At 45.3% G+C, this 20,265-nt stretch overlaps 1 protein-coding gene across 1 annotated transcript in view; it reads left to right on the forward strand.

Moving 5' to 3' along the window:
- LOC124802559 (putative helicase MOV-10) overlaps positions 1-20,265 on the forward strand; it is a 343,832-nt gene that overhangs the window by 201,805 nt on the left and 121,762 nt on the right. Inside the window, exon 10 of the mRNA XM_047263426.1 lies at positions 4,288-4,445. Within this exon, the coding sequence (XP_047119382.1) occupies positions 4,288-4,445 (158 nt within the window). The remainder of the gene's footprint in view (positions 1-4,287; positions 4,446-20,265) is intronic.

Here is a 20,265-nt window from a genome sequence, read left to right on the forward strand (position 1 = left end):
TGTCAGGTACGGGCTTTCTGCCATACATTCCCAGAGTGACGGACAGAATCGGCCATATATTGCGCAAGCACGGCGTAAAGACGATTTTCAAACCATCAAGGAAAATCAAAATGTGTCTTAGATCGGCAAAGGAAAAGGGACCCACTTGCAATGTCGGGAATAAACCGTATACCGTGCACATGTGGAAAAGTTTGTTGGAATGACGATGATCAATCAACACCAGGATCAAAGAACATAAGCAACATTGCAGGTTGGGGCAGGTGGAGAAATCGACCGTGGCAGAGCACGCACTGAGAGAGACTGACCAAGTCATAAAATTTGCCGACATGGAAGTTCTCCCTGTAGAGAAGCACTATCACACGTGCTTGTTCAGAGAAGCTGTAGAAATACAAAACATGTGAACAGTTTCAACAAGAAAGAGGAAAGGCTTAAGGTAAACGGATCCTGGCTTCCTGTACTGCAGGGAACGACCGTCGCATTTAGCAAGAGGAGAACCGCACCGGAAATGACTGTGGAGAAGCCCTCGGACGTTGGCACGCCAGGTACATATAGTCTGCGGCTGCGAGCTCGGCTCCAGTTCACCACCGGCAATGGAGGCTGAAGCTTTGACAATGCCAGCCACTCGTGCTGGCGAAACGTCAGTAAAATCATTAGATGAACGTCGGCTGAAGAACCCGAGACAGAAGCCAATAGGCAGTTTGTCAACAAATGGCCACGAATGCGTTAACAATTTTGTATGTACCATTCTCTTGCTAGTTGGGTACAGAACAGCAACCTGTGGGACCAGCTCTCAACTCATGATGAAGTAGGGAAGTTACAATAACATTATCACCAATCTGAGAAACTTGAGGGAAGAGAGAATGTAGCAAACATCAATTTGCACTGTAGATATACTCGCAAAATTGGCAGTGTGGGATTATGTTGTGGGAGAAACTACTAATGATGCTGAAGTGTTTACAGTAAGAGCAAAAATAATTTTCCATTCATCAATCAAGTAATAATACCAACTCAGTAGACTAATGTGTAACATATTCCTAATGCAATATGATTAGTGTCCAAACAGAGAGCAATGAAATCATGAGACATGACAAAGAAATTAGGTAAGTTGTTGAAACAATGTGTAAATAAAAAAAAACATATATTTGTCAATCATTCTTGTTTGCTACTGAAATACTGTGATTTATTACATAGTCTTGTATAATCATGAGAATCTTACTTCACAAACAATCTAATGATGGCAAAATTTCTTTACAGTGTAGCACCTTTATTGTTTTTCATTTAGTTTTAGGATTATGCTGTATTTTAGTGCTTTTTGCACTGGGATGAATAAATAAATTTATTTTGGATCATTGGTTCACTATTCAACATAATTCTTATAACTTGTCACATTGATACTAGCTCCAACTGCAGCCATCTTACAACTAACAAAAACTCACTCCCTTCGCCAACCACCAGCCCTTACATAGATTAATGAGAATAAATTATACTTTTAGTATTGTTATAATTACCATTGCACAAAATTTACAATGGACAAAAACAGTCTGACCAAGAAAACAAAGTAAATTTTAAAGTAACTTTTCCTGCAAAACATAAATACACTCCTGGAAATGGAAAAAAGAACACATTGACACCGGTGTGTCAGACCCACCATACTTGCTCTGGACACTGAGAGAGGGCTGTACAAGCAATGATCACACGCACGGCACAGCGGACACACCAGGAACCGCGGTGTTGGCCGTCGAATGGCGCTAGCTGCGCAGCATTTGTGCACCGCCGCCGTCAGTGTCAGCCAGTTTGCCGTGGCATACGGAGCTCCATCGCAGTCTTTAACACTGGTAGCATGCCGCGACAGCGTGGACGTGAACCGTATGTGCAGTTGACGGACTTTGAGCGAGGGCGTATAGTGGGCATGCGGGAGGCCGGGTGGACGTACCGCCGAATTGCTCAACACGTGGGGCGTGAGGTCTCCACAGTACATCGATGTTGTCGCCAGTGGTTGGCGGAAGGTGCACGTGCCCGTCGACCTGGGACCGGACCGCAGCGACGCACGGATGCACGCCGAGACCGTAGGATCCTACGCAGTGCCGTAGGGGACCGCACCGTCACTTCCCACCAAATTAGGGACACTGTTGCTCCTTGGGTATCGGCGAGGACCATTCGCAACCGTCTCCATGAAGCTGGGCTACGGTCCCGCACACCGTTAGGCCGTCTTCCGCTCACGCCCCAACATCGTACAGCCCGCCTCCAGTGGCGTCGCGACAGGCGTGAATGGAGGGACGTATGGAGACGTGTCGTCTTCAGCGATGAGAGTCGCTTCTGCCTTGGTGCCAATGATGGTCGTATGCGCGTTTGGCGCCGTGCAGGTGAGCGCCACAATCAGGACTGCATACGACCGAGGCACACAGGGCCAACACCCGGCATCATGGTGTGGGGAGCGATCTCCTACACTGGCCGTACACCACTGGTGATCGTCGAGGGGACACTGAATAGTGCACGGTACATCCAAACCGTCATCGAACCCATCGTTCTACCATTCCTAGACCGGCAAGGGAACTTGCTGTTCCAACAGGACAATGCACGTCCGCATGTATCCCGTGCCACCCAACGTGCTCTAGAAGGTGTAAGTCAACTACCGTGGCCAGCAAGATCTCCGGATCTGTCCCCCATTGAGCATGTTTGGGACTGGATGAAGCGTCGTCTCTAGCGGTCTGCACGTCCAGCACGAACGCTGGTCCAACTGAGGCGCCAGGTGGAAATGGCATGGCAAGCCGGTCCACAGGACTACATCCAGCATCTCTACGATCGTCTCCATGGGAGAATAGCAGCCTGCATTGCTGTGAAAGGTGTATATACACTGTACTAGTGCCGACATTGTGCATGCTCTGTTGCCTGTGTCTATGTGCCTGTGGTTCTGTCAGTGTGATCATGTGATGTATCTGACCCCAGGAATGTGTCAATAAAGTTTCCCCTTCCTGGGACAATGAATTAACGGTGTTCTTATTTCAATTTCCAGGAGTGTATTTTCCAAGCTAAACTTAGTAAAATAAGTCTCTAACAATTACTAATGAAATATGTAAACTTTCATTAGAAATGAAGAGGTACTGTAATTTCTTTCAATATCTGTGACTCAAATTCCAAAACATTTTAGCTTGTACTAAGAAAAGCATTCCAGGCAGAAATGAACACCAGAAATATTGTGACTGTTTAGGGTCAGAACAACTTACTAGTTTGCTTTATTAGGCCAGAACAAAATTTTTGTTAAAGTATATTCCATTGGAAATTATGTCAACAATGATCATTTTAAGCTGAAAGGCAGTCCATGCCTATAAAAATGTAACTACATGTGGGAGAGGGAGAGAGCAAGCAAGTAAGCATCTCACGTTAAGTAAGAAAGGTGTATCGTATACTGCAATAGACGCTATGCTGGCTGACAAGTAGTGGGCTGATAACATGTGTGTGGTTTCAGTTTTATTTATTCTTGACGGTGGAACAAATATGTTGAAGATATAAATTGAACATTAGAGTCTCGGCAAACTTAAGGGAACTGGTACCTATGGACCATAACTTCATAAAAATTCCTATCACTATTTGTATAAAATAGCCAAACATCACTTATAGTTCATATCTCTGTTTCATCCTCTAATTGCGTCTTTTCACATCTTGCCCTTGAAAGATTAATAACTTCCATTCAGAGGTGCATAATTCTGGTAAGTATCTTGGGATGAATGTGTATGTTAATTAACAAATAGGACTGGAACCTTTTCTAACCATTACTAAGGTGATGGTAAAATGAAAACTATGTAACTGGATCAGCAGACAGCACACAGACTAAGATCCAAAAACAAAAAAGACAAGCAAGTAATGCGAAAGCCATATTTCAAGAGAAGTTCTGCAATCCTGGGTTTGAACATTAGACTCCTGGTAGTATTAATGACTGACAATGAGAACTTTGTACGTGATGGATGTGTATAAAGAATCCCCTAAGTGTAGGTTGTGTAATGAGGATAAAACCGCACCTCATCTAATGTTCTGATGCGAAGTGGTGAAGGCGAAAAGACATAGTATACTTATATCATTAACTTCTCAAGAAATTCTGTCTAATAATGAACTAATAAAGGGCCTCCTCCTACTCTTAGAGAGTACTGGCTGTCATTACTAAAGTGATAGGGAGAGAAACAGCATAATAAACAGTTTTTGGAGCACCCAGCAGTAGCCTAAGACCACAGTTGTTTTGTCTCCTTGTGCAACTCAAGTCAACAAACAAGCATTTTATCTGATTAATTCCAGGTCCCTGGACTTGCGGAGAAGCGACCTTCATTGTTGAAAGGAGACCTGGCATATGTCAGGATACAGCTGAGTGAGAAGAACAATGATGTTATCGAGTATGAATCAGTTATTGCAGAAGTTCGGGAATCTGCTGTACTCCTTGCAGGTTTTGCAAATGAGTAAGTATCCATACAGACTGAACTGTAATAAAATACTATTTTCTGTGCATTGATTGCTCCATCCACCAATCTAGTCAGTTATCGTTTTCCATAAAACCTATAATTAAAAAGAGACTCGGGGCCATGGAACGAGTTATTACACAGGTGGGAGAGCCACCATGGCCTGCTTCTATAAAGTAAACTAGCGAAAAAACTGCAAGTTGCGATAGTCTATTCATATTAATAATTATGAAAATAACTTCTAAAATACTTTACATCCATATTAGCTCTACTCTGTAATTTGCATTCAAATGTATGATAATGCAGACAACAACTTTGACTATTTCTCTAATGCTCCACCATCAAACAGCATTTGGGGAAAAGATGAACACTTAAATCCTTCTGTTCAAGCTCTGGGATCTATTTTATAGTGGTGATTATTTCTTGCTGCGTGGGTGGGAGTCAAAAAATTTTGGCATTCAGAGGAGAAAGTTGGTGATCCTTTGTTTTTATTATTTCCACTCCAATTTATGTATTTTATTTATGACACTATTGCCCTTATTTTGAGATAATGCAAAATGAGCTGTCCTTCGAAATTTTTTTGTGGCCTCTGTAAATCCTGTCTGGTAAGGTTCCTAAGCCACACAACAGTACTCTAGAAGAGGGCAGAAAAAAATGTATGTCTGTGTATTTTAGGAGAAAACAGCTGCTTTAAAAAATCCTGTTCCTCTTATTGTACCCATCTCGTGTCATTATATAATACTTCAAATGAAGCATTTAACTTAGACAGATCATTATCAAATGCTGGCAGTCAAAATCTCTTTAATATAAACATTATTCTTACGGGATTTGCACCTTGAGTCAAACTAGTCTAAGTTGTAGGAGAAGTGGCAGATGAGGTATACTTTTGCTTTGTTTTTGAATATCTTCTGGTTTTTAATTTCCTGCCAGATTACTGGACCAGAATAACTCAATTCTCCATTCTGGACTATTGACAGTTACAACTGTCTATATGTAAGCTGTTTTTATTTTTAGTATTGTGGTTGCAAATTACACAATTAATCATAAATTCACCATTGTTATTGACAACTAATAGTGAAAGGGATAAATGTATTGGCACAAAACTTTGAGAATCTTTACTTCCATCAGATGACTTCTGCAAAGTGCTTGGTTATCAACATGACACAATATGCTGACTACACTCTTTTGTGGAATAAGTCTTGAGATAATCTTGAGAAAAAGTGTGCTGTCACTCACATCTGCATCACAATATGAGTGTGTTCTGAGTGCAAAGCAGGCTCAACAGAGGTTTTTAGTTAAAATTTCCAGATATAAGTACCACATTGGTTAATCATGCAAATGGATGTCTAGGCACCAAACACATTGGGCCCACCCCCTGCGGGTCCGGGGTACGAATAGGCCCGAGGTATTCCTGCCTGTCGTAAGAGGCGACTAAAAGGAGTTTCAACCGTTTCGGCCTTCTATGTGTTGGTCCCCCTTGGGGTTTGACCTCCATTTTTCAAAATTCTACAGAAGTACGAGCCTTTTGGGGAAGGACACCTTACATGGTGTACCACTGGTCCTAAGTGCACTAAGACCTTGGCACTCAGCATTGCACCGGCGTTGTCACCATACCCATTATTCCTCAAATTGGGCCTAAACGCCTGATGGGTAGTCCAAGTTACGCCCATAGTGCATCTCCATCTGCACCAGTGATCCTGATGGACTTTCCATGGCACCAGAAATCCAGCACGGTAGCCAGCCCGTTGTGGTGGGGTCGTCATGTACCCTCTAGGTTGTAGCCCCCTGACAACACAGGGATCGTACTGCCAATACTTGAGCTGCACCCTCCCCACGTTGGCCAAGGAGTAGATGCCCGTCTCCTTGGGGCATCAGGACTCCCGGCAATGGTCATCCTGCCAGGTGGCCCTTGCTGCGGCTGGGTGGCGCCCGTGGGGAGAGCCCCTGGTCGGAGTGGGTGGTATCGGGGCGGACGTTTCGCACATGAAACGTCAACACGTATCAGGTCGCTCTGCGGCCGAGTCTTCCAAAAGAAAAGGTACCGTTTCTAGTTCTGGTTCTCCTGCCCTTTCCCCCTTGGCCACTCCATGGGAGGAGGGACAGGCCCGCCGGCTTGGGGCGAAGTACTTCCCCCGCTATTTGGTCTGTTCTCGAACAGATGGGGGGACGTTCGCCACCTCCAAGCTCATGTTCTTTGTTCAGCACATTGAGGACGTCTTCGGGGAAATCGAGGCTCTCAGCAAGATACGATCAGGGTCCGTTCTTATCAAGACCACCTCTGCCACACAGTCGGCGGCACTCCAGGCGTGCGACCGCCTAGGGGACATCCCAGTCACCATTGTCCCACATCTGGCACTAAATAGGACGCAGGGGGTTATCTTTCATCGTGACCTCCTGCTACAATCTGATGAGGAGCTCAGGGCCAACCTGGAGCGCCGCGGCGTGCATTTCGTCCGGCGAGTCCAGCGCGGCCCCAAAGACCGTCGCATCGACACCGGGGCCTTTATCCTCGCCTTCGAGGGGGACGTTCTCCCAGAGAAGGTAAAGATGATGTGCTACCGGTGCGACGTGCGACCTTATGCGCCTCCTATGCGCTGTTTTAGGTGTTTGCGCTTTGGGCACATGTCGTCCCGGTGTGAGGCTGAGCCCCTTTGTGGCGACTGTGGACGTCCTCTTCGTGAGGAACATACTTGCACCCCACCACCTCGGTGCCCTAATTGTCCTGGCGTCCACTCGCCTAGGTCCCCAGACTGACCCGCCTATCAGAAGGAGAAAAAGATACAAGAAATCAAAACTTTGGATCGGCTCTCTTATTCTGAGGCCAGGAAGCAGTATGACCGCCTTCATCCCGTGTCACTGGCCACTTCGTTTGCCTCAGTTGTGTCCACTCCTTCCGCTGTATCCTCACCTCTATCCTGTCCCCCCTCCGCCTCCTCTGCCCATCAGGGGGCTCTGCCTCCGCCTCCCAAATCCCTCCCTTCCAACTCCTCCTCCCCCGCGGCCCCCACCCCCCCTGCCCCAGGGGCCACCCTTCCTCCTCCTCCTTCTCCCCCCACGCCACCTGAGAAGCGATCCTCTTCTCAGGCGTCCATCGGGGAAACGTTCCGGACCCCAGCTTCCGAGGTCCGGCGTTCCAAAACGGACCCCGCGCGTGAGGACCTTCTTCGGGTCCAGCCCACCATCCCTGTGCCTCCTCGGCCTTCCAAGAAGGCCTCCAAGAAGAAGTCTCTATCCCCCTCTCCACCCCGGCGCGTTTCATCTGACGCTTCATCCGTGAGTCGCTGCTCCCGGCCGTCCTCAGTTTCGCCGGGACGCTCTGCTGCCAGGCGTTCCGCCGGCCCTTAATGATGCGGCCCCTCCTACACAATCAGGGACAGCGGCCGCAGCTGGCGACGAGTCGATGGAACCGGATCCGCCTGCCGTCAGTTGTAGCGTTATTGCCTCGCAACCTGGCCCTCCGCGGCCATCGAGGTGACCAGCTCTTCCCCGTCTCGTTCCCCCAACTTTTTGACTAGCAATGGCGTTGTTTCCTTGGATCATAAGAGGTATTCGATCTAATCGGGAGGAATTACAACTGCTCCTCCGCCTGCACTGTCCGCTCGTCCTTGGTCTCCAGGAAACCAAGTTGCACCCGACTGACCGTATTGCCTTTTCCCACTATACCTCGGAGCGGTATGACCTCGCCCCTGTGGACGGTATCCCAGCTCATGGTGGGGTCATGTTGCTCGTTCGGGACGATGTCTATTACCATCCCATCCCATTGACCACCCCACTCCAAGCAATAGCTATCCGCATTACTCTTTCTGCTTTTACTTTTTCAGTTTGTACCGTCTACACTCCACCGTCATCTGCTGTTAGTCGGGCTGACATGATGCACCTGATCGATCAGCTTCCCCCGCCGTTCTTATTGTTTGGCGACTTCAATGCCCATCATCCCCTTTGGGGCTCTCCTGCATCCTGTCAAAGAGGCTCACTCTTGGCGGATGTCTTCAACCATCTCAATCTTGTCTGCCTCAATACCGGCGCCCCGACTTTCCTCTCGGACTCTACTCATACCTACTCCCACTTGGACCTCTCGATCTGTTCTACCACTCTTGCCCGTCGGTTCGAGTGGTATGTCCTTTCTGACACCTATTCGAGCGACCACTTCCCCTGTGTCGTTCGTCTCCTGCACCACACCCCATCCCCACGTCCTTCGCGCTGGAACATACTGAAAGCTGACTGGGGACTTTACTCCTCCCTGGCGACCTTTCCGGACCACGATTTTCCCAGTTGTGACAGTCAGGTCGAATACCTCACGGCTGTTATTATCCATGCTGCCGAACTTTCCATACCTCGTACTACTTCTTCTTCACGTCGCGTTTCCGTCCCCTGGTGGAACGAGGCTTGTAGGGACGCTATCCGTGCTCGACGATGTGCTTTACGCACCTTTCGCCGCCATCCTACGTTGGCGAATTGTATTGAATACAAACGACTCCGAGCGCAATGCCGTAGAGTCATCAAAGACAGCAAAAAGGCTTGCTGGGCCTCTTTCACGAGCTCCTTTACCAGTTTTACTCCCTCTTCCGTTGTTTGGGGTAGCCTGCGCCGGCTGTCGGGCATTAAGGCCCACTCCTCAGTACCTGGCCTGACCTCAGGTAATGAGGTCCTTGTTGATCCTGTGGCTGTCTCCAACGCCTTTGGCCGCTTTTTCGCGGAGGTTTCAAGCTCCGCCCATTACCATCCTGCCTTCCTTCCCAGGAAAGAGGCAGACGAGGCTCGGCGACCTTCCTTCCACTCGCTGAATCTGGAAACTTACAATGCCCCCTTTACTATGCGGGAACTCGAACGTGCGCTTGCACTGTCCCGGTCCTCTGCTCCGGGGCCAGATGCCATTCACGTTCAGATGCTGGCACACCTTTCTCCGGCGGGCAAAAGCTTCCTTCTTCGTACCTACAATCGCGTCTGGACCGAAGGTCAGGTCCCCATGCGTTGACATGACGCCGTTGTTGTTCCTATACCCAAACCCGGGAAGGATAGACACCTTCCTTCTAGTTACCGCCCCATTTCTCTTACAAGCTGTGTCCGTAAGGTGATGGAGCGCATGGTTAATGCTCGGTTAGTTTGGATTCTTGAATCTCGACGACTACTTGCAAACGTCCAATGCGGCTTTCGTCGCCGCCGCTCCACTGTTGACCACCTTGTGACCTTGTCGACATTCATCATGGACAACTTTTTGCGAAGGCGCCAAACGGTAGCCGTGTTCTTCGACTTGGAGAAGGCTTATGATACCTGTTGGAGAGGAGGTATCCTCCGCACTATGCACAAGTGGGGCCTACGCGGTCGTCTGCCCCTTTTTATTGATTCCTTTTTAATGGATCGAAAGTTTAGGGTACGTGTGGGCTCCGTATTGTCCGACGTCTTCCTCCAGGAGAACGGAGTGCCTCAGGGCTCCGTCTTGAGCGTAGCCCTTTTTGCCATCGCGATCAATCCAATTATGGATTGCATTCCACCTAATGTCTCAGGCTCTCTCTTTGTCGATGACTTCGCGATCTACTGCAGTGCCCAGAGAACATGCCTCCTGGAGCGCTGCCTCCAGCGTTGTCTAGACAGCCTCTACTCATGGAGCGTGGCAAATGGCTTCCGGTTCTCTGAATAGAAGACGGTGTGTATCAACTTTTGGCGATATAAAGCGTTCCTTCCGCCATCCTTACATCTCGGTCCCGTTGTTCTCCCATTCGTGGACACAACTAAGTTTCTAGGGCTCACGTTGGACCGGAAACTGTGTTGGTCTCCACATGTCTCTTATTTGGCGGCCCGTTGTACACGTTCCCTTAATGTCCTCAGAGTTCTTAGCGGTTCATCTTGGGGAGCGGATCACACTGTCCTGCTTCGCTTGTATCGGTCCATAGTCCGATCGAAGCTGGATTATGGGAGCTTCGTCTACTCGTCCGCTCGGCCATCCCTCTTACGCCGGCTCAACACCATCCACCATCGGGGGATACGTCTTGCGACCGGAGCCTTCTACACTAGTCCTGTCGAGAGTCTTTATGCTGAAGCTGCCGAGTTACCATTGACCTACCGGCGCGACATACTGCTGTGTCGGTATGCCTGCCGGCTGTTGTCTATGCCCGAACACCCCTCTTACAAGTCCTTCTTCGCCGATTCTCTCGACCGTCAGTACGGGTTGTATGTGTCTGCCCTGCTGCCCCCCGGAGTCCGCTTCCGTCGCCTGCTTCGACAATTGGATTTTGCCCTCCCTACCACCTTCAGAGAGGGTGTGAGCCCGACACCACCTTGGCTCCAGGCTCCGGTTCGTATTTATCTCGACCTCAGCTCACTCCCGAAGGAGGGTACTCCGGCTGCAGTGTATTGCTCACGGTTTGTCGAACTTCGTGCTCTACTTGCTGGTCACACCTTTATTTACACCGATGGCTCCAAAACTGACGATGGTGTCGGCTGTGCCTTTGTCGTCGGGACCGCCACCTTTAAATACCGGCTCCTTGACCAATGTTCCAGCCTTACGGCCGAGCTTTTTGCTCTCCATCAGGCCATTCAGTATGCCCGCCGCCACCGCCATTCATCGTATGTACTCTGCACTGACTCACTCAGTGCTCTTCAGAGCCTTGGGGCTCCCTATCCGGTCCATCCCTTGATTCAACGAATACAGCAGTCCCTCCATTCTTTCGCTGATAATGGCGGTTCTGTCAGCTTTCTTTGGGTCCCCGGACATGTGGGAGTGCCTGGGAATGAGGCTGCGGATGCTGCAGCCAAGGCTGCAGTCCTCCAGCCTCGGCCAGCCTCCCATTGTGTCCCGTCATCTGACGTTTGTGGGGATGTATGTAAGAGGCTTGTGTCCTTGTGGTGGGATGCTTGGTCATCCCTCCAAGGAAACAAGCTCCAGGGAGTAAAACCGCTCCCAACTGCTTGGACAACTTCCTCCCGACCATCTCGCCGCGAGGAGGTCCTTCTGACCAGGTTGCGGATTGGGCATTGCCGGTTTAGCCACCGCTACCTGCTCTCTGGTGACCCAGCCCCGCAGTGCCCTTGTGGTCAGGCATTAACGGTGCGCCATGTTTTATTGTCGTGTCCCCGTTTTAGTCAATTTCGTGTTGTCCTGTCCCTGCCATCTACCTTACCGGATGTTTTAGCTGATGACGCTCGAGCAGCTGCTCGTCTTCTGCGTTTTATAACTTTAACTGGCTTGACCAAAGACATTTAACCTTTTTACTTATTTCCTCTGCATCTTTGTCAGGTCCTTTTGATGTCCCCCCATCCCCTTGAGTTTTAGCAGGTTCCTTGTGCTCTAACACCAGTGACTGGGCGCTAATGACCTCAGCAGTTGAGCGCCCTTAAACCCTAACAAAAAAAGAAAAAAAAAAACACACATTGGGCCTCATCCAGTGTGGCCCAATGGTATTTACTTCTGCCGCCTGTAAGTCATTTTTATTTGTTTTGAGTTGTGGAATGAGTTTAGCAAGACTGAGTGGAGATGTTGGCTGTAAATCTGTTGTAAGCTTGTCTCATTATTCTCCTAGGTGTTTCTAGTATGGGTGCACTTGGGCCCACCGTTATTATACGTGTGTCATCAGCAAATTAAACAGACGGGTAACTCATTTACGTAGGATAAGACAGGTGTGGACCAAGCACCAAACTATATGGCACACAGTATGTAATAATTGTTCATTCCAAATTAAATCTTGTTTTTATCACATCATTTGTTAATGTGATCCTCCATTTTAAGTTAAGGCACAACTGTGTCCATGTGAGAGAAATGCCTTCATCACCGTATCATTTTAATTTTTTTTAATAGAATTTTACTGTCTACACAATTGAAGGTCTCATCAAGATCACAGAAACTGCCGACATAGTAATTTTTCTCATTTAGTTAGAGCAGAACTGAGTTTGAGAGACCATATCATACTTTGTTGATAGAGAAGCCTTTCTAGAAGCTGATCATTTCTTAAAAGATTATTGCCAAAAAAATATTTTGTTGTAAGCTACTTTTTGAAAACTCTGGAAGAAGGAAGTTGAGTCTATAACCGGAAGTCACTTGCTTAAATTTGTTTTTATGAGTATTGCTGCTGCATGCTTCAGTCTTTCAGGAAATACAAAATCAAGTTGTTGACTGGCTACAGAGGTAACTTGAGTGAGGCATTATCAAGTTGGCACAAAAGTTCAGTATTTTAGATAATTCAAGGAGTATAGGCAACAATTTACCAAATAATTGACACAAGAAGTTGTGGACTGGCAAAAAAATGTGACTGAGAATTCAGCTCTGGAGAACATACCTACATGTACACATATTGGTAACATACCCACATGTAATATGTATACATGTCTACATTGGATAACTGTACTGTACAGTTTGATGGGATGAAGAGTTGTGCTGGGTGCAGTAGGGCGGAGGCGGGGGAATGAGTGAGGAGGAGGGAAGTTGGGAAGGTCGGGAGGCAGCAGGCAAGTGGGGTAAGGATGCAGCAGCAGCAGCAGCAGCAGCGAACTCACTCTGATTGCAGGTGTGTGATGACTATGAAGTGAGTGAACTGCAAAGATGAGATGGAACAGAGGAAGAGGCAGACAGTGGAGAGGATGTGGATATAAGATAGCTGAAGTTAGTCATGGGTCAGGGTTAAGGTCAGTGTGGTGCAGGGAATAGTGTGGACTGAGGTCATGCAAATTAGGAATCAAAGATCCCCCTGAATTGATGTTTGGGGAGAAGGATTCGGATAGCACAGGTTGTGAAGCATCAGTTAAATTTGAGCACAGTGCGTTCAGCAGTGTGGCTGGTAGACTCTGCTCTTGACCATAGTTTGATGGTGGCTCTTTGTTTGGGTGTGGAGAAGTTAAAGCAGAGCTGCTATATGATATTTTAGCAGTTAGCCCTGCCTCTGATAGGACAGATATTGCACCTGGGTATTCCACATTGGTATGAGTCATGTGACAAGGAGGCTGGGAGTAGTTGTGGCATAAAGATGGACTAGGATTTTATACAGATAAGGTGAGCAGCGATATACTACTTTAAGAGGGGTGGCAACGAGTTTGGGTTGGGTGTTCATTTCTGGGCTCAGCGATAAGTAGTCTGAGCTCTGGCAAGTTACTCTGGTTCAGTTTGATAGTGCATGATGAGGAGCCCACCTTCTCTCCTGCCCTCCATCTAAACTGCAGCACTTCACTGTCTGCCACTACAACCATGCTACCCGCCCCCCCCCCCCCCCCCCCATTCCCCTACCCGGCCTCCTCCTTAACCCCACCCAGTTGCCACCCCCAGCATGCGCTGATGCTGCTGCTCGCAGTGTGGTTTCAGTTGCCTGAGACTGCAGACGTGTGTGTGTGTGTGTGTGTGTGTGTGTGTGTGTGTGTGTGTGTGTGTGTGTTTGTGTATTGTTGACAAAGGTCTTAATGGCTGAAAGCTATAATTGTGTGAGTCTTTTTGTTGTGCCTACCATGACTCAGCATCTCTGCTATATGGTGAGTAGCAACTTTCCATCTCTAATATTCTTACATTCCATCCTGGATTTTTCATTGTTTGACAAATAAATCTAATGTTTTCTGTTTACTTGAATCCACAGTCCTGCTGAATTTTAGAAATTACATTTTACCCCTGAACTGTTACAGAACGTGTTTATTCACAATCACAATTTCAGCTATAGTGCCATTCCCAAGTGGCAGCTGTAACAACTTAAGTCCAATTCAACTACTGAGAATAAATTTTATTATCAAAATGTTGTCAAACCTTTTTTTTATTTATTATTATTTTTATTTTATTTTCTGCCTTACTATGAAGTATGTCAAAGCATAATTCTTCCTTTTAAGAGGACACCATCCTTATATCAACCATGGTTACATACTTCATACACACAGTAACACGATTTGATCATTTATATTAAAGGACCCAGCTCTTAACTAAAAGAAGAATATTGTGAGAAACCATATGTTCAAGCAGGAATTAACTAATCACACAGAGTTTAGTATGACATGAATACATTAGGAATTATTACAGTAAGTAATGTGTTTGTGAAATGTTGAATGAAGTCATATGCCATTTTCTAAGATGCTTGATTAATACACTCTTAAGACAAAAAAATAACACATCATGAAGGAATTACCCATATGGGACAGAAATTGGTAGATGTGATGTACAGGTACAGACAAAAAAATGATTACAGTTTCAGAAAAAATATGATTTTATTCAAGAGAAAGAGCGTCACAAATGGAGCAAGCCAATAACACATTGGTCCACCTCTGGCCCATATGCAAGCATTTATTCAGCTTGATAGAGGGGATTGTTGGATGTCCTCCTGAGGGATATTGTGCCATCGGCATGTAAGATCACCAAAATCCCTAGATGGTTGGAGTGCCCCACTCGTAATCCTCCAAACATTCTCAGTTGGAGAGAGATGTGGTGACCTTGCTAGCAAATATTGGCCTTGGCAGGCATGAAGACAAGCAGCAGAAACTCTCCATGTGCAAGCAGGTATTATGTTGCTGATATATAAGTCTGGGATTCTTGTCATGAAGGACAACAGAATGGGGCATAGAATATCATCAATGTATTGCTGTGCTGTAAGGATGACACGGATGATGACAGAAGGTGCCCTGCTATGAAATGAAATGACATGCTAGACCATCACTCCTGAGTATTGGGCCATATGGCATGTGAGAGTCTGTTTGATATCATACCACTGTAAGGGGCGTCTCCCGGTATGTCTTTGCGAGTCATCGTTGCTCAGTTTGAAGCGGGACTCATCACTGAAGAAAGTTCTGCACCAGTCAGTGAGATTGTGGACTAAATATGCCCCACATCACTGTAGATGGGTTTGTTGATGTACAGAGGTAAATGGTAGTCGCTGCAAGGGATGCCGTGAGCTCAGCCCCCATTCTTTGAGCTGCCTGTTAATGGTTCTTTTGTCACTAAAACATAGTTGCACATTGGGCAGATGATAATGACATATCCAGGGTTCTAAGTGCCTCTCTTACAGATGCTCAATCCTCTTGATCTGAGGACACTCTAGATCAATTGCTTCCTTCTTGACTTTGTGTTTGGCCGTGGTTCGCCCATTCTTGCCAACATCGTTGAATAGTGGCATCATTTCTATGCAAAAGGTGAGCGATTCACCAATGACTCCAACCAGCTTCTTTGAGCCCGACAACATGTCCTCTTCTAATAATTTCCGGGTATGCAGCCGGATCCCGTCGACATTCTGCCACGATATTTCGGCCCAGAGACGTCCGGCCATCATCAGGTGAGTACACAACTACTGAAGAGCCCAGGTGCAGTCGCGGTATTTATGCCGAATCTCGCGCATGTGAAATGTACTGGCATCCTACAGCGCATGCGTCAGGTGTTGACATGCGCAGCATAGCCGAGTTGTACGTGCTGCCCTCGGTGGTGAAAATAAAGGTTCATCTAGTCATTGAGTATCGAATGACACTGTCGATTCCGCTGTCATTGTATAATTTTAATAACAGAATTCCAATTTTTATCCAGCTGAAAGCTGTTGTCACGATTTATAATATTATTGGCAAGACGTATTTCCACTGATTCCTTGATTACGGAATCCCAAAAACCGGGGCTAAAATTTTTGTTCCATTGTATTCCATTGAATGTCCCAATGAGATACAGTGCTCTGCTACTGCCGATTTTGACGGTTGCCGCAGACGGGTGTATCTTTCATGGTCTATACATCGTTCGTGGACAGTTCTTGTCGTCTGGCCAATATATGTCCTCTTTCTAACAACCCTACCACAACAAAGGTCAAAATTTAATAATGATTGTGGTGTTGCTCACGCTGCTAAATACTGCATTTTCAGGCAACAACATAGTTGTTATCTGGCAGGTGTCATTAGAGCACAGTCAATAAAGTCATTTCATGTAATAATGAATATACTAGGCACTCATCTTTTCGTGTTTCCCACGCTGGTCTCGTTGTAAAATCATGGTTCAATCGTCGAAAATCTAGGTGATGATGATTCCAAGCTCGGATGCAAAAAAGCCTAGGTTTTATTCTGCTATATTCAAAAGTTTTGTAGATGCGTTTCACAAACCATTCTTGAAGATTAAACCTTTCAAAGTTAGCACAATGGTGATGTAAAATAATAATCAGCACTCCAGATTTAAGTTACACTTCCTTTTAATTGCTTTTATTGCAATATCATGTAACACACAAAACATCACTTCACAATACAAAACATACTTGAAAACATCTTCCTCACACTCACTGTTAAAGTTCACATTTTATAAGCTGACTTCAATATGCGTCTTTCCAACATGACGTCCAAGACTTGACTTTTTTAAGGTCCGACCCTCTAACACTAACTAAAAATCGCTTACGTACCGAAAAATCAGAGTTACAAGTACGTCAAAGATCATAGTGACAAAAGAAAGAATACACATAAGAATAATATCATTGCAACATAAACATATCAATGTATCAAAGTACCTCTACATTAATGAAATCAAATCTGAATGTTGTCTCAGAAACATGTTAACTACTTTACAGAAACACAGTAGAATATTGCTGGAATCGAGAGGCTCAGGTGAGCTGCTGTAATGGTTACGTAATTCAAGTACCATTACATCTTTCAATGCTGACACGTGCATATAATGTTTACGCATCTATCTGAGAGGTCTAATAACTATGCAACTGAGTTCATAAAATAAAATTTGCGAAGATTATGCCCTGTTATCGACTTGTCTCCTGTTCACTGTCCTTGCCAGCTGCACAGTGAAATTCTGCTGGAGTCTCACATTCGTTCATTCATTCATTGGCCTCCAAAGTTTACAATTTTGCATTTTCTGTTGATGCTTGTATATGACTTTGTGACCAATGTGCATAACCCTTTCTTGGTGGATTTTTTAAAGTGTGTATCACCATACTATGTACTTTAAATAAACTGTAATAATCGGAAGTAAACCATGTCAGTATCTTCTGTAAAATTTTCCAGAGAGAAAATAGTCCCCCAATCGTATCTCCAGGTGGGTACTGCAAAAGGTACAGACAACATGAAGGAAAACAATCCCAATTTTAACATAGCCACTTGGAATGTGAGAACACTGCTTCAGTGTAGCAAGCTATAAAATGTAAAACTTGAATGGAATGACTGGAAATCGATATCCTAGGCATATCGGAGATGAGATGGCCCCAACCAGGTGATTTATGGTCTGGAGAATACAGTCATTCACACCAGAACTGGCCAAGATAGACCAGGAATGGGAGGAGTTGGAATAATTTTGAGGAAAAACTATGGCTCACATGTCAAGGGATATGTGCAATATAGCTCTCGAATAATACTAGTCAATCTTGAAACTGATCCAAAGAGCACTGTGATAATACAAATATACATGCCAACATCCAAAGAAGAAGATGCAGTCATTAATGAAATATGCGGAGAAATAAGTAATGCGATGAGAAATGTTAAGGGAGATGAAAACCTGATTGCCATGGGCAACTGGAACGGAACACGATTGTGGGTGAAGAACTGGGTGAAGAACTGGAAGAAGGAATTGTTGGCAAATATGGACTTAGAAGAGAAATGAAAGAGGAGATCTACTAATCGAGTTCTGCACGAGGCACCAATTAGTTGTTGCAAACACACTTTTCCAACATCACAAATGAAGAAAATACACATGGAAGGCCCCTGGAGACCTGAGGAGACAACAGATTGATTACATTCTAGTGAAAGCACATTTTAGGAGCCAGATAAAAAATTGCAGGAGATATCCATCTGCAGACATAGGCAGTGATCATAACCTGGTCCTGATGAAAAGTTCACTGAGATTCAAACGTTTGAAGAACAAGCCAGTAAAACTTAAATGGGAACTGAAAACTGAGGGACTGGCAAAACGCTATGCTCATGAAACAGACAACCTAGCTGAAAATTTTCAACATGGTGGAGTAAATGAAGACTGAGATCAAATTAAATCTCATATATACAAAGCAGCAGAAAAGATAGTTGGAAGAACCGAACCCAAAAACAAGAGGAAATGGATTACAGCAGATATTATTGAGCTTATAGAAAACAGGAGATTATACAAAATGCAACTAATCAACAAGGAAAAGCTGAATGCAGAAGACTAAGGAATTTAGTTAATAGAGAAGCTAGGAAAGCAAAAGAAAATTTTCTTGAAGAAATGTGCAGGGGAGTGGAAGAAAATATGCAAAACGGAATAACTGATTTAGCCTACAGAACAGCAGATCAATTTTTTTAACAAATGTAAAACAACACTCGCAGGCACAATAGAAAATAAAGAGGGGAAAATGCTGTTTGGTGAAGACATGGTGAAGAGATGGAAACAATACATAGAGGAGTTGTATGCCGGAACGCCTCTTTCTGAAGAAGTAATAGGAAGAGAAGAGCAAGTAGATGAAGATGGGAAGGGAGATGACATTCTGCAAGAAGAATTTGACAGAGCTCTAAAAGAACAACGGGACAACAAAGCAATGGGTATTGATGACATCGCTGCAGAACTAATAAAGAATGCTGGTGACAGCATGAAAATGATGCTGCTTAAACTTATTAGGTCCATCTGTAACATAGGAGAGATACCGACAGACTTCCAGAAATGTATCATTGTTCCTATACCAAAGAAGGCAGCAGCTAGAAAATGCGAACAGTACTGAACTCTAAGCCTAATATCACATGCATCAAAAATTCTCATAAAAATAGTTCTGAAGAGAATTTAAGAGAAGGTGGAGGATATGCTGAGTGAAGGTCAGTTTGGTTTCGGAAGGGGATTGGGAACAAGAGGCGATTCTGGCACTGAGGCTCATTATCGAAAAGCAATTACAGAAAAATAAACTAACTTATATTGCCGTTGTAGACATGGGAAAGACATTTGATAACGTTATATGGCAAGAGATGTTCAGAGTGCTGAGGAAAAGTGGAATAAAGTACAAAGAAATCCGTGTGATACTCAGTTCCTAATCACTGCCACCTCATTCTTATAGAAACTATCACCAGGAACAAGAAGCAAATATTAGAAAAGGGGTAAGACAAGGATGTGCTCTCTCTCCTCTTATATTCAATGCTTACATCCAGGAAGCTATAGACCAAGTTCTGGAAACTACTGAGGTTGGGATCAAAATTAATGGGCAGAAGATAGACATGCTATGTTATGCAGATGATATTGCTATAGTCACGGAGACAAAAGAAGATCTAGAAGTAGCCTTCAGAACAATGGAAAAAATTCTATGCAATCAGTATGGAATGAGAATAAACAAGAAAGAGACTAAAGTGATGGTATGCTGTACAGGAGCAGAATATGAACCTCTGAGAATGAGCGTTTGGAAGAGAGGAGCTGGAAGTGATAGAGGAATTTACTTACCTGGAAAGCAAAATCACAAGGGATGGTAGAAGCTGGAAATAAATTGCGAGCAGAATACATAAGACCAAAATTGCATTTAATCAGGGAAGGAACTTACTCACCAGCAACAATATCAGTCTGAAAATAAGGAAACGTATCATGAAAGGTTTCGTTTGGAGTGTGGCCCTATACGGATGTGAAACTTGGACAATTGGAAGAGAAGAGAGAAGATGGCTAGGGGCCCTGGAGATGTGGTGCTATAGAAGGATGATGATGATGATGATGATGATGATCAGTTGGAGAGACAAAGTAAGAAATGAAGAGGTGCTCAGAAGAGTACAGGAAACTAGATCTCTGTGGAGGCACAGCCAGACAAGAAGAGACAAACTTGTAGGGCACATCCTAAGACACATCATCATTGGAACAATAGCAGAAGGAGCTATTGAGGGAAGGAATCTGCGGGGGCGATCAACGATATCATACATGCAACAGATCATGAATGATGTTGGATGGGACACATATGTGGAAATGAAG

The sequence above is a fragment of the Schistocerca piceifrons genome, chromosome 6, assembly GCF_021461385.2.
Source record: "Schistocerca piceifrons isolate TAMUIC-IGC-003096 chromosome 6, iqSchPice1.1, whole genome shotgun sequence".
Taxonomy (NCBI): domain Eukaryota; kingdom Metazoa; phylum Arthropoda; class Insecta; order Orthoptera; family Acrididae; genus Schistocerca; species Schistocerca piceifrons.